This window comes from Phodopus roborovskii, unplaced genomic scaffold (assembly GCF_943737965.1).
Source record: "Phodopus roborovskii unplaced genomic scaffold, PHOROB, whole genome shotgun sequence".
Taxonomy (NCBI): domain Eukaryota; kingdom Metazoa; phylum Chordata; class Mammalia; order Rodentia; family Cricetidae; genus Phodopus; species Phodopus roborovskii.
Window position 1 is genome coordinate 22,294,020 of NW_026126410.1, and position 15,238 is coordinate 22,309,257.

Genomic DNA, 15,238 nt, shown 5'->3' on the forward strand with positions numbered 1-15,238 from the left:
GTGATCCTACACAGCTTCTTGGCTGTTGTAGGTCACACACCTGTGCTGCTGTGTCCTCCTGTACAATGATCATTGTAGGATAGATTGTTTGTTTCTATTACTGAAAAGCTAAAATCAAGCCAGCACTTGGGAGGTGGAGACAGGAGGATCAGAGGTTCAATACCATCCTCAACTACATAGTAAGTTGGAGGCTAGCCTGGGCTACATAACACCACATCTTAAAAGAAAAAGCTAGAAAGTTAAAGTTATATGGAATAGCGCACATTGAGGCCTCATTTCCAGTCTGGTTTGTCACCATAAGCACCTTCTATTGTCCTTTTCTTTCTTGTATACTCTTTGTCCATTCCCCTCTTATTTATGCAGGAAGAACTAAATCCTAATGTTGCACTTCGTTGTGATTCCCTTTGCCCTAAAGATGCACTCAGACATTCCCATGATTGCACACAGAGGTCCTTCATGCTCTTTAACAAATTATTCTCCCTTTGTGTGTTTGTATTTGTTCTCCATCGATGGATTCTTTATTGTTCCTAATCTTCCAGTACCATAGCCAATCTTCAAAGAATAGCTTTATCCATATGTTGTAAGCAGGTATTTAGGAAAGATTCCTGGGGGTGGGGCTTGGTTTCAAAATGATCTTTTCTTCACAGACCCATGAATCTTTACTTTTTTCTTTTCTTTTTCTTTTTTCCTACTTTTTCTTTTCTTTCTTTCTTTCTTTCTTTTTTTTTTAACAATTTATTTAGGTTTAGCTTTAGTATTAGATCCAGATAACTCCAGGTAGCTTCCATTCAACTATCACTGAAAGATTAGATTTGTAGATTTTTTTTCAGCAGCCTACTGGAAAATGTATAGTGACCTTTCTTGCCTACTGTATCAGTGCAAGGCCGTTGGCCCATGTTTAAAAGCCATGCTATTATTGCCCAGCACAGCCTCATTTCCAAGTTCATCTTCCTAGTCTAAATTATGACCAGATAGGGTATCTTCTTGTGGTCTAAATGGATGCTGCCGCACACCAAATCATGGCTAGATAGGGTATCTCCCTATGGTCTACACATATGCTCCACATTGCTCTGTAAGCCTTCACCTCTGCCCTTGTCTTTGATCATTACAACCTTACCTCCCACACTATGTTTTCTTCTGCCAACCTCCTATTCATTTCTTAGTCTTTTTTGAATGCACACACACACACACACACAGGCATACACATATACACCATCTACCACTTGCTGTCTCAGTTGGAATGACTTCACTCAGCCTTTCCAAGGGCATTTATATAAATCAGTTACAGAATTCTGACCTTAAACACCTGCGCTCACAGGTCTCTGGGTAGCTCACTTTACATAAGAGGCTCTAAGTTCTTGAGGGTGTCTGTATGTTACATTCCCAGTATGCTCTTCCTGATATTCTTTTGCATGTAGAAATTTCTCATAAAATACTTACTTAAGGACTGTTTATTGAGAAAAAAATCAGCCCTTGGGCTTGACACTCATATTCCAGTGTTGGAGGGGACACTGAGGGAAGCAGGTCTGATGTCTACAATACATGCACCTGTGCAGCCAGGCATGAACACACATGCATGCCCCCCTCCCTCCCCACAGCATGGGTGTATTCTGTCCATCTGACCATTTTAAAAGCAGTTACAGGATTAATAGCAACAGAAGTAAGAGGAACTCAGAGGGTCCTTTTTCCCTTTCAAAGGTCTATGGTGTTGAAAGCCTTTGTTGTTCTCATCCATGGGCCAAACACTAGAAAAGGCTTAAGGAGAAGACTGGGTGGTGGCTATAATCTAGCCCTGACCTGAGGCACTGGGCTATCCTCTAAGAAAGGTCATAATCAGTGTAGACCAGAAAACCCTAGGTTGGGTGTCAGAGACTCACATTACAAGTCTAGGTACTTCTTTCTAACTAGAAAATTCTCCCATCTGGAAAAAAAAAGAAAAAAAGAAAAAGAAAAAAAAAACCCCTCATCTTCACAGAATTTTTCTCTTTCAACCTTTTATCTCAAATGTGGGTTCCCACTCATGTAGCAGGCAGAACTGAATTTCAGAGAAAAAGCTGCTGACACCATATTTTGGGAGTTACCTCCTTACCTATTTTGACTCGTCTTTCATTTGGAAAGGATGCCAGTTTGTGGCTGACAATGCAATGGGACTTGGGACAAGTTTCTTGTATAATATGACCATGGTTATTATCCACCATAAGAAACAGCCTCTGGCTTTATGCTAAACTCAGACAAATCTTCCTTTCCATTTAGTACTGTCCATCTCCTCAACTTTGAAGTCCAGTCAATGTATCTTGGGTAGTGACTGTGAATCTGGGCTTCCTCAGTGCCCAGACAGAGTTCTCATCTATAACAGGGACCAAACTGCCAACTCCCACCAGGTCTGCAGCCTTGATCTTGTTTGACTTCTGACTACCAGCTGCCACTGCTGAGGCCAGACTATACTTCTTTTGGAAACCCTGTGTCTTTCCTTAACTTCCACAACATAGCCCTTCCATTTCTGCCTCCTCTTCTGCTGCCCATTCCCAACACTCCTGCTTTCTGTTCTTACATCCTCTGCCCCCTTTCCTTCTCTTTTTACATACATTTTCTGACCAAACTCCAATCCTGTGGCTTCAACTTGGTACTCTGTATTGATCACCCACAAACTCATGTTTTCCTAGCTGCAGATTTCAGTTGCCAGCAATTCTAGTTTCCTTTCTGTTGCTGGATAAACATCATGACCAAAAGCACGATGGGGAAGAAAGTTCCGTCTTTCAGTAGGGACTCTCACCACATGTGTCTGGAGAGCTTACGATGTTCTGAATAGGAGTTTTGTATAGAGTACCCTCCTCTCAGTTCCCACTCACCCTTGTTTCAGAAATGCCTCAATTCATTGAAAATATTTATTGAGCCCTTACTGAAAAGCTCTGAACTCAGAACTTTTACTGGGGCTCCAGTTTTCACAAATGAACTCCAGCTTGTACCCCTGTACCAGAAAACTACTGGATCTGCCTTCCCCCAGAGCTGAGTTTTTTCACCTGGATGTTATCTCCCTATTGCCCTGCTCTTTTTCACTGTGCCTCACTCCACTAGGTAACACCTGTAGCCCTTTGAGAGATTTATGAGGACTGAAAGATGCTACCTTGGCACATAGTGAACATTCAATAACTATTGTCATCATCACCATCATCGAAGTACTAAGGTACACTGTCTCCTGTACCCATAGACTTCCATCTTTTCTCTTGATAACATGTGGCATAAAGCTAAGTGGAGACCCTCCCAGCCACCCCAGCCCCCAAGGGATGGCTCAGTTTGGCCTCACAGTCTGTCGCACGAAGACCTGGCTGGGGAAACCAAGTACCTCTTAGTGTCAGGTAACCATAAGCCAGGTTGGCTAAAGCCTGTGCACATCTCCAATGTTCTTTCCCAAAAATAATCCGAGAAAGGATGAAACACCGAATCAGCTCCTTGTTTGCTTTGGTATTCTGCAGAGAGGAAAGTAGTCATTTTAGGGAAGGAAGAAAGTCTTTGGTCCCTCACTGGAGGGTAGGGCTGTATATTTTTCTTTTTGGTTATTCTTTCTCATCATGCTGAGTCTGGTCTCATCACACCTTTTACATATATCCTAAAACCAAGCTGTTTCATTTTCACTTTGAGTTTCTTGTCTCTCAGCCATCCACATCTGTATGTGGCTGGGCAGTACACCCTCCTAATTGCTACAACTCTTGTCCTCCACACTCTGTCTTCTATCTAATAGCCAGAGAGTTTCTTTTAGCACTGCATCATGGAAAACTTTCATGACAATTAGTGAGTTACATTACTTCATTAGTTTCCTATACTCCTCCTTACCTTCATCTTTCATAACATTGAAGAAAATCTATATTATTTCATCTATTAATATTTCAGGGGTAGCTCTAAAAGATATGAAATTAGAAAAAAATCACAAAATAATTATTACTAAAGCATTAGCAGTGATTTCTTAATATCGAATAGTATTATTAAACCTAATATTTTTTAAGTTTTTGAAGATTTTTAAAAATTATTGTTGGGTGTTTTGAGACAGAGTCTTCCTATTATGTAGCTCAGGCTGGCCTTAAACTTATGATCCTGCTGCCTCTGCCTTGTGAGTGTTGAGTGCCACCATGCCCAGGTTATCTTAAAAACAAAACAAAGCAAAACAACAACAACAACAAAAACCTTTTAAGCACAGTTACTTTCCAAGTATCATATGCTCTTCTATCAGAAGTTAGTATTTGCTTTTCTTGTTTCCTGACAGCAGCACACACTCTCCATTATTGCTCCCTCCTGTGTTAGCTGGAATACTCTGAAATGAAATACCTCAGGGCTGGTGAGATGGCTGAGTAGATTAAAGCATTCACTGCCTAAAAATGCAAGCCTGATGATGTAAGATTCGACCCCTGGATCCCATGTAAAGGTGGAGAGAACTGACTGTCCAAAGTTGTCCTCTTATCTCTTTCTGCACTGTGATGCAAGCACGTGTGCACACACCCAACCATCAAGAATAATAAAGTAAAACAGATTTTCCCATCTTCTTTTTTGGCTTCCCAATGGTACAGTTGGTAACAAGAAAGGCAGAATACATGATAGTTCTTTCTCTTTGTCAACCAACCTTCATTCACGAGCATCCTCCAAGGTCGAACAAGTGCATTACTATAATTATTATAAGCTTAAATGCATTAAAATATTTTATGTGACAACATAAGCTTTTAAAAGCATAATTAGCTTGTTACTGCCCTGTATCTATATACCATCCTTTTCATTTAATGAAATCCCAAGTCTTTACCATAGCCTCCACAGTTCCACTCGTATGACCCTACACTGACCACTTCTGTCCTTTTCTTATATTTTTGGTTGTGAGCCTAGCCTTTAACAGCTGAGCCATCTCTCCAGCCCCACTTCCATTGTTTTCTACCCCTCTCCATTCTCTCGATGCTACAAGCATACTGCCCAGCTGACCCCGAGTAGGACCCTGGGCTTCCACTGTGGGCCTCCCCTGCCTGAGATGCTCTGCTGTGCTTCGGTCTCTCCCTTCAGTTTCACTTTGTTCACATCAGAGGCTGTTCTTGGCCACCTTTGTAAAGCAACCCCTCACCATTCCTTACCTGTTTTATTTCTAATTCATGGTACTCTCATCTGACATTGCTGTTGGTTCTTTACTATCTGCCTCCCCAAATAGACTATAACTTCCTTAAGAAGTTTATTCCTGCCAGGTGTGATGGCTCACACCTTTAATCCCAGGGCTCAGGAGACAGAGGTGGGTAGATCTCTGTGAGTTAGGGGCCAGCCTGATCTACATAGTGAGTTCCAAGACAGCCAGAGCTGTCTCAAAAACAAACAAACAAACAAACAAACAAAAAAACCCCAAAACCAGAAAAGTTTATCCCTATTATTTACCATTACACAAAGGAGGTAGAGTCATAGCATCCGATGAATGGACCATCTCTTGTAACAAGGATAAAGAGAGAGTAAGGGGAAAAGCTCAGCAGAGAGTGCTAGAAAAATCACAAATGACATGTTTGCGTTGTCATGCATTTCAGTGACTTTACACAGTCATCCAGTGGACGGTGGTGATCAACTCTGGACATCAATTTCCAGGTGAAGTGAAAGTAGTACTTTAAGGAATCAAAAGCTGAAGTTCTAGCCCTGCTGTATGTTTGCTGGCTATGTTGCTTTGGGGACAGTCGCCCAAATCCCAGCTTCCTTTCCTGAAACTTGGAATCCTGTACCACCTACCTTAAAGAGCTATTGCAAGAAGAGAATTAGTTCATGTTTACATGATCCAAATTTGTTAAGAATCATCTAATCATATCCCTCTTAAAATACAGTAACACTTCATATGGCTCCACAGACTACCTCCTCCCAACTCCTATATTTCCTACCCTAACCAGGTACTTTACTTGCTTCTTCTGATGCAAGCCACAGGCAAGGGACATTTCCTGATACTTTAAAAATATCCAGGCAGCGTTTTGGAGAGTTCATCGTGGGTTAACCATAGCAAACATCAAGTTCTATTTTGAGTATAAAACAAACTACCAGGAAAAGTGTGAGAAGGAGGAGTCCAGAGCTCTGAGTCGGATTGACTGGCCCCGAACAGTATGTACCACTCCTACACTCCTTGCCCTAGGGAAGAAGGGACAACTAGTGTGGGCTTTAGAAGCCACCCTGCCACTGCTGCTTACAGTAGCATTCTGGTCTGTCAGGGATGTGATTATTGGACTGAGTGACATTTAACTCCTGAGATAGCAATATCCATTATGTAACTGGACAAAAAGTTTCAAACTTCAAAAACCTCTACTTGCTCTGTTGGTTAATCTACTGTCAACTTGATGCAAGGCTAGAGTCACCTGAGAAGAATGACTCTCAAGTGAGGAACTGGTCAGATCAGATTGACCTCTCGTGCATGTCTACGGAGCATTTTCTTGACTGCTAATTGGTGTAGGAGGGCTCTGAGCCTGTTCAGTGGGTAGAAAAGCCCTAGGCAGGTGGGTCTGGTCTATATAAGAAAGCTAGCTGAAAAAAAATTAGAAAAAGAAAGGAAGGAAGGAAGGAAGGAAGGAAGGAGCTAGCTGAGCATGAGACAGAAGGAGCAAGTGAGAAGTATCTTTTCTCCATGGTTCCTGCCTGTGCCCCTGAATGAGTTCCTGTCTTGACTTTCCTCAGTGATGAACTGTTATCTACAAGCTTAAGCCAAATAAACCCTTGCCTCTTCAAGCTGCTTTTGGTCATGGTTCTTATTGCAGCAACAGGAAGCAGTGAAGTACACTTGCACAGTGTGGAGGTGTGGAAGATGGTACATTTTTTGCTTATAGAACTGATATTTCCAGAATTCATGTGTGAACTGCCAGAGATCCAGCTTTTGATGGTTGTCCACCGACGTTCTCGGGACAGTTTGCAGAGGTAGATTTACAGATACCCATTAGAGCGGTATCAACATTGGTTGCCTCTAAGACACTTCTCAGCCTTCCCTGAGCCCTCTCTCTGCTTTCCTCCCATGTGCTTTAGAATCATTTTCTCCAGACCACCAACGGTGGGAAGTCAGTGTGTGAACCTCTCTATAGATAAATCACAATCAGGGAGCAGGCCAGTGGCTGTGTCCTAATAAGGAAAATCAATGTGTTCTATATCAAGATCCTAGATTTTGAACTCTTTTGTTTATACACCTGTTTAGAAATCAGAATTCTCAAGTCCTTGTCCCAACCTTAGAAATGCGTGCACCTTCATCAGGATGCTCACTTCTGCCGCTCTGTTTCTTATTCTTTGGTTTATGACTGATTCTTTTGTGGCCATGACATCCTACTTATATCATCTGTCTGCTTGACTCCCACTGTTCTTGACCTTCTGCTTTACCATTCTGACCCTCTTCTTACTCAAGAATCATCTGGAAACCTTGACATAAGAAATAAGAGACTTTTTAAAGGTACAGCTAACCAAACACCACCTGGACATGGCAAACGTTGAAATGTTTAGTTAAAAGCTTGGTTAAAAGTTAAAAGTTAAAAATGGACAGAGGTTATACTGGCTCCTCAACTTTGCTCTGCTATATTTCCTTCAACTTACAATATACAACAGTTGCCTCCCATGCTCCATTCTGCGGTAAAGGCAGGCTATCTCATATCATGTACACGCTTTTAAAGGGCAACCCAAAGTCAATAAATATTTTGTTTGTTTTACCATTTTTTCCTCAATGAGCTGACCAAATTTCTTCTGGGCCTGAGCTAACTTCTGTTTAGGAAGAGACATACAGTCATCAGCCATCCCTTCTTTCTGGACCTTAGTGTCGCCTTCAGTCTCTCTACACTGACAAATAGTGAACAAATCATCTGTGTATTGTGCTGGGTTCCTGGTTTGCTGTGACCTGTGGACATAAGAGGAGCATGGATCAGGATTCTCAAAAAGGCAAAAGAGAAGTCCCAAGTATCCGCAGCTGGAGAATATGCATTTGCTTTCTGTCTCAGTTAGGGTTTCCATTGCTGTGCAGAGACATTATAACCATGGTAATTCTTATAAAGGAAAACATTTAGTTGGAGTTGGCTTACAGTTTCAGAAGTTTAGTCTATCATTGTCATGGCAGGCAGATATGGTCCTGGAGAAGGAGCTGAGAGTTCTACATCTTGGACCATAGGTAGCAGAATAGCCCCTACAGTAGGCCTAGCTTGATCATATAAGACCTCAAAGCCCACCTCCACAGTGACACACTTCCTCCAACAAGGCCACACCCACTCCATCAAAGCTACAACCTCCTAACAGTGTCTTTTCCAATGGGCCAAGCATTCGTTCAAACAATGAGTCTATGGGAGCCATTCCTATTCAAAAATCACCTCACTTTCTAAGTTCAATTTGAAATAAAGATATCCAGTAAACTCATACTACTATCAGGACCTAGCATCTATGCAGCAAGGCAGGAACTCAAAGTAAACATTTGGTAATCTTGTCACCTTGTATTAGAGTCACAGTTCCTCTGCTTATAACCCTAAATATGCTGCTATTTAAATGGCTTTTCTATAAATGTGGGTTAACATGATGCCTGCCTAGTGCAATTAGAAGAACTAAAGGAGGCAATACTCATAGATCACCGTGTACAGTGAGAAGCATTTTGAAAGTGCTTCCTTAATGTTTGCTATTATTACTGCTATGAGCCTCACGACTTGGTTTCTTCCTACAAAATGAGAGTATTGAGATCTTGAAGATACTAAACATTAGATCCAAGCCAGGAAAAGGAATGGATACAATGAAATAGGGGTAGGGAATAACATTTTGAGGATAGACTAACTTCACAGGTCCTCTTTCATAAATCTCAAAAACTTCAATGTGTAATTTGTAATTAACCAAAGAGAACACTGTTTTTGGAAAGACAGAACCACATGCTAGGTCACATGCAGAGAAAGAAGGGAGTGCCTCTTCTACTGTGTTACAAACCAATGCAGTAAGAAAGAACCAAGTTGAGAATTCTCCCCACACACCATATACACATTAACATACATTATAGAGAAATATCCAACGTCAAGGCTGATAGCAATGGCAAAAGAAGTAACTGGAAGTGTATTCATAGAGAAAAGAGACAAACATCCTATTATCACCAGAAAAAGGAATCATAATGATATGGAATAAGCAGAAATCTGACATATTAAAAGCAAAGACAATTAATTAGAAATGACTCCCATAGGAATCATCTTCATATTCACAATGCTTTTTAAGATTCCAGCCAATGCAAACTTTTAAAAATAAAGTTTGTCTTTCTTAAGCAGGTGTAGAGGATCATGCCTACAATGCCAGGAGGCTCAAGCAGAAGAATTATGAGTTCAAGGGCAGTATGCACTGTAAAACAATCTTATCTAAAAAACAAACAACCAAAAACTATCCTTTTGCACTGACTACTGGGCAATGTATATTTGCTGTTCTCTGAAATGGGGGAATTGAGAAAGTTATGCCAGGAAAATAAATGTCAAGTGTTATCTCTTATACCAAGTTTGAAAATTATATAAAATCCACTCAGAATAGTCTTCCAAAGAGCATCAGAGATAAGCAGGCATGACAGGTCATGTGGGTAGAGGAGATTTCTTCAGGCCAAATGCCCTTCCCACAGATGAACACGTTTCTAGTAAACCGAGAGAGATATTGGTGATGTGATGTGAGTGGAAAGCGAGTGATAAACTGTGTTCTTATCTATCTGCAGAATGCTCTACTTTCCCTCAGGTCACAGCCTGGATATCTGCCAGGAGATGTCTCAGAAGTGATCAAGACACTCGAACTCTTTAGTGTGTATACTATATATCTTAAGAGGACTCTAGTGGTAGGTTTTTCTACGACTTTTTCAAAATCTCTTTATGTTAGTTATCCTTCTCCATGTTTCCCTGTTTCCTCCTCTATTTTGCCCTCCCATCTCCCTCCCCATCCCCAATTTAACCCTTCCTGCTCTATTGCTCCTCAATACCAGTGTGTTCCATCTCCCCTTCCTTGAAAGCTCCTCTCCATGGCCCCTTCCTGATTTTCTGACCTCTTTGGGTATTTCAAATGAAACATACATACCTGAAAATTCAAAACTAACATTCACAGATGAGAGAACACATACGACTTTTGTCTTTCTGGGTCTAGGTTACCTGATTCAGAATGACTGTTTCCAGTTCCATCCATTGGAAATTACATAATTTTCTTTTTCATTTTAACAATCAATCAGGGTTTTATTAATGGCTGGAAAAACACTGCAGCAGTGACACTGGGAACCCCTCTCCACTCTGCAGCACAGAAATATATGTTTTCAAGAGTCACTCTGGTGGAGTCTCAACAGTCTTCTCAACTTTCCTGCAAACTTCCTTTTCTTAGTTATTGTATTCTTGAAGAGCCTGGGCCATGAAGAGCTTGCCTAAGTTTTGGGCAGTGGACTCCTTGATATTCTGGCAGTAAGTGCTATTCTGGCCTGTGGTGAACAATGAATCCATCCTGGCAGGGGTCTGGTGGGGCTGGAAGAGTTTGGAGGGGTCCTTCTCAGGGAGTGGGGGCTCCCCTCGACGCTAGCGCTACATATTCTCCTGCTGGAGATGCTGCTGATACTGATGTTTCTGTTGCTGCTGTTTACTGGTGTTTCTCATGTGTGTGTTGTATTTGATTATGTCCTGGCTCTTGTCATCCATCGGGTCCATCAGCAACTGGAAATTCTTTCCCAATTGATTGCTGCTAGCAAGGCTGAGCAGCTCGTGTTCATCTGCTATGACTGACTTCTTCTCAAGCTCCCACATTAGGACATTGATGAGATGGGAATTCTTAATCACAATTGGCACTTCCTCAAACACGTGCTCGAAGGTAATGCATGCCTTTTTCAATGCTTCAGGGGGAAAAAGTCCTTCTCTTTACAAACTTCCCTCAGTTTAGGAGTCAGTCAGAAAGACCCTTAGACAGTTTTTATGGGATCGTAAATGTGAATGACAGATTCTTCAATGGCTTTCTGGTAACTGAACTGAGAATCCAGAAGTGCCTGGGTAACAAATGAGCCATAATGCATGGACTGATACCAGCCCACGTGGAGGTGATCGATGTTGACATGGTGGAGGCTGCACATCATCTTCATCTGATACTGGACTTCATCAAAGTCAGCGTCATCTTCTGTGTGCTGGGGGAATGGGTAACAGTTGGTAATCTCTAGCCAATCTTCTACAACCAGACCCAGGAGCACTCCTTGAACAACCTCAGTTCCTTGTTCTTCTTCTTCTTGATAATGTTTACTTATCTTTAATACTACCTGCACCTGCTTCATGGCTGAGACTCCAGAGCTGCCTTTGCCTTGACCCTTCCCTGTTGTGCTACCTGCGGAGCTGGAGGAGGGGGTGGTGGAGCCGGTGCCTTCCTTGTCCAATGCTGTGTTCCCAGCCAGACAGGAAGAAAGACCATATTTTATTTTTCTGAACAACTGCACAACATTCTATTGTGTAAATGGCCATTATCCAATGGACATCAAATCTATTTCGATTCCCTGGTTATTGTGAACAGCTGCAATGAACATGGCTGAACAGGTAGGCATCTCTTTAGTAAGATATTCTATTATATACAAGATGCATAGTGGAGGGGGCAAGTGTGGGCCTGTTTACAGCCTGCCTTACAGTGCCCTGCATGTGGGGGAGCCCTCCCTAGCAGACCGGCGCATCCAGAGTCTGCCAGAATCCTGGTCCAGTCTCCAACCACTAGAGGAGTCCCACCACCACCCACTAGAGTAGGTGAACAATTGGCTTATTGGAACTGCTTGCACCCACCAGAAGAGAACCTTGGTCCTATACCCCCCAGAAGAGGGAGAGACCCTACCAGTACTGCACTGGAAGAAGTGTTGAGTAGAGGACAGTATAAGAATACAGTCAATAACAGAAAGATCAATATGATGCCTTGAGTCTAGGGACTCCACACCAGCAAGACTTGAACATCCCAACACAGATGAAGCAGAAGAGAATAACCCTAAAAACAACTTTGTGATGATGATAGAGACCCTCAAAGAGGTAATGGGAAAATCCCTTAAAGGAATGGGAGAAAAAATTCAAGAAATGGAGGAAAAGACAAACCAAAAATTACAAGAAACAGTGCAAGGTTTGAAAGCTGAAATAGATACAAAACAAACAAACAAACAAAAACATACTGGAAATAGAAAAGTTAGCCAAACAATCAGGAACTACAGATGCAAGCATAACCAACTGAATACAAAAGATGGAAGAGAGAATCTCAGGCATTGAAGACACACTAGGGGTAATAGTTCATTGACCAAAGAAAATCTTAGGACCAACAAATCCCTCACACAAAATATCCAGGAAATATGGAACACCATGAATAAGCCAAACCTAAGAATAACAGGTATAGAAGAAGGTGAAGAAACTCAATTCAAAAGTGCAGAAAATATATTCAACAAAAACACAAAAGAAAATTTTCCCAACCTACACAAAGTCATGCCAGTGAAAGTACAAGAAGCTTACAGAATACCAAATAGAGTGGACAATAAAAGAAAGTCCCCCTGCCTCATAATAATCAAAACACAAAACATACAGAGTAAAGAAAGAATATTAAGAGCAGCAAAGGAAAAGCCCCAAATAACATATGGAGGCAAACCTATCAGATTTACACTTGAGTTCTCCATGGAAACTCTGAAGGACAAAAGGTCCTGGATAGATATTCTGTCAACACTAAGAGATCACGGATGCCAGCCCAGACTACTATATCCAGCAAAGCTTTCAATCACGATTGATGGTAAAACCAAGTTATTCCATGACAAAACCAGACTTAAACAATAAACAGCAACTAATCCAGCCCTACAAAAAGTTCTGGAAGGAAAGCTCCAATCTAAGGAAATTAACTACACCCACAAAAACATAGGCAATAAATAATCCCACTTTTCCAACAACCAAAAGAAAATTGGGGGTAAATCCACACACAATACCACCACCAACAGCAAATCCAACACAAGCAAGAATTAACAATCAATGGTCATTAATATCCCTCAATATTAATGATCTCAACTCGCCTATAAAAAGACACAGACTAAAAGAATGGATATGAAGACACAATCCATCCTTTTTCTGCATGGAAGAGATACAGCTCAACTTCAAAGACAGATGTCACCTCACAGTGACGGGTTGGGAAAAGACTTTCCAGTCAAATGGGCCCAAGAAACAAGTGGATGTAGCAACACTTATATCTAACAAATTAGACTTTAAACTAAAATCAATCAAAAGAGACAAAGAAGGCCATTTCTTATTGATCACAGGAGAAATCCATCAAGATGAAGTCTCAAATCTGAACACATATGCCCCAAATACAAAGACACCCACATTTGTAAAAGAAGCATTACTAAAACTCAAATCTCACATAAAACCTCACACACTTATGGTGGGAGATTTCAACACCCCACTCTCAACACTAGACAGGGCCACCAGACAGAAGCTTAACAAAGAAACAAAGGAACTAACAGAAGCTATGAGCCAATTGGGTTTAAAAGACATTTAAAGAACATTCCATCCAAACACAAAAGAATATACCTTCTTCTCAGCACCACATGGAACCTTTTCTAAAATTGACCACATACTTACTTGGCAATATAGTAAGTATACCTCAATAGGTATAAAAAATTGGAATAACCCCCTGTATCTTATCAGACCACCATGCTTTAAAGCTAGAATTTAACAATAACACAATTTGCAGAAAAACTACAAACTCATGGGAACTGAACAATATGCAACTCGGTCAAGGAAGAAATAAAGAAATTAAAAACTTCCTAGAATTCAATGAGAATGAAGACACAACATACACAAACTTATGGAACACTTTGAAAGCAGTGCTAAGAAGAAAGTTCATAGCCCTAAGTGCCCACATGAAAAAACTGGAGAATAGTCACACTAGAGAATTAACAGCACAATGGAAAGCTCTAGAACAAAAAGAAGCAAGCTCACAGGGAAGGAGTAGACACCAGGAAATAATTAACTTGAGGGCTGAAATCAATAAGGTAGAAACTAGGAATACAATAGAAAGAAACAATGTAACAAAGAGTTGGTTCTTCCAGAAAATCAACAAGATAGACAAACCTTTATCCAAACTAACCAAAAGACAGAGAGAGAATATGCAAATTAACAAAATCAGAAATGAAAAGGGAGACCTAACAACAGACACAGAAGAAATACAGAGAATCTTCAGGCCATACTTTGAAAACCTGTACTCCACAAAATTCAAAAATTTATCAGAAATGGACAAATTTCTGGATAGATACCACTTACCAAAAGTAAATCAATACCAAATAAGCAACTTAAATAGACCTATAACCCCTAATGAAATTGAAGCAGTCATCAAAAGTCTCCCAACCAATAAAGGTCAGGGACAGATGGTTTCAGTGCAGAGTTCTACCAGAAATTCAAAGAACAGCTAATACCAATATTCCTCAAAGTGTTCCATACAATAAAAGCAGAAGGGTCATTGACCAACTCTTTTTACAAGGCTACAATTTACCCTGGTGCCCAAACCACAGAAAGACACAACTAAAAAAGAGAACTACAGACCAATATCCCATATGAACAATGATGCAAAAATACTGAATAAAATATTGGCAAATCGAATCCAACAACATATGAAAGAAATCATTCACCATGACCAAGTTGGCTTCATCTCTGGGATGCAAGGATGGTTCAGCATATGAAAATCCATCAATGTGATCCACTGTATAAACAAATGGAAAAACAATAATTACATGATCATCTCACTAGATGCTGAAAAAGCCTTTGACAAAATCCAACACTCCTTCATGATAAAGATCTCTCCAAGGAGAGATCATGGATAACAGGAACATACCTAAATATAATAAACGCATTATACAGCAAAACAACAGCCAATATCAAACTAAATGGAGATGAACTCAATGTAATTCCTCTAGAATCAGGAACAAGGAAAGGCTGCCCACTCTCTCCATATCTCTTCAATATTGTATGTGAGGTACAAGCTAGTTCAATAAGACAATAAACAGAGATCAAGGGGATACAAATTGGAAACGAAAAAGTCAAACTTTCACTATTTGCAGATGATATGATAGTTTACATAAGTGATAAACACCTTCAGAAAAAAATATAGCCCAAACATGTACAGACAATAAAGGTGCTGAGAAAGAAATCAGAGAAACATCACCCTTTACAATAGCCACAAGCAACATAAAATATCTTGGGATAACGCTAACCAAACAAGTGAAAGACCTATATAATAAGAACTTTCATCCATTCAAGAAAGA

At 40.6% G+C, this 15,238-nt stretch overlaps 1 protein-coding gene across 1 annotated transcript in view; it reads right to left on the bottom strand.

Moving 5' to 3' along the window:
- Nucleotides 1-15,238, bottom strand: part of Ttc23l (tetratricopeptide repeat domain 23 like) — a 69,460-nt gene that overhangs the window by 47,089 nt on the left and 7,133 nt on the right. The window contains exons 3-4 of the mRNA XM_051182556.1: nt 7,675-7,858; nt 3,344-3,467 (exon numbers count right to left, since the gene is read on the bottom strand). Coding sequence (XP_051038513.1) covers nt 3,344-3,467; nt 7,675-7,858 — 308 coding nt within the window. The remainder of the gene's footprint in view (nt 1-3,343; nt 3,468-7,674; nt 7,859-15,238) is intronic.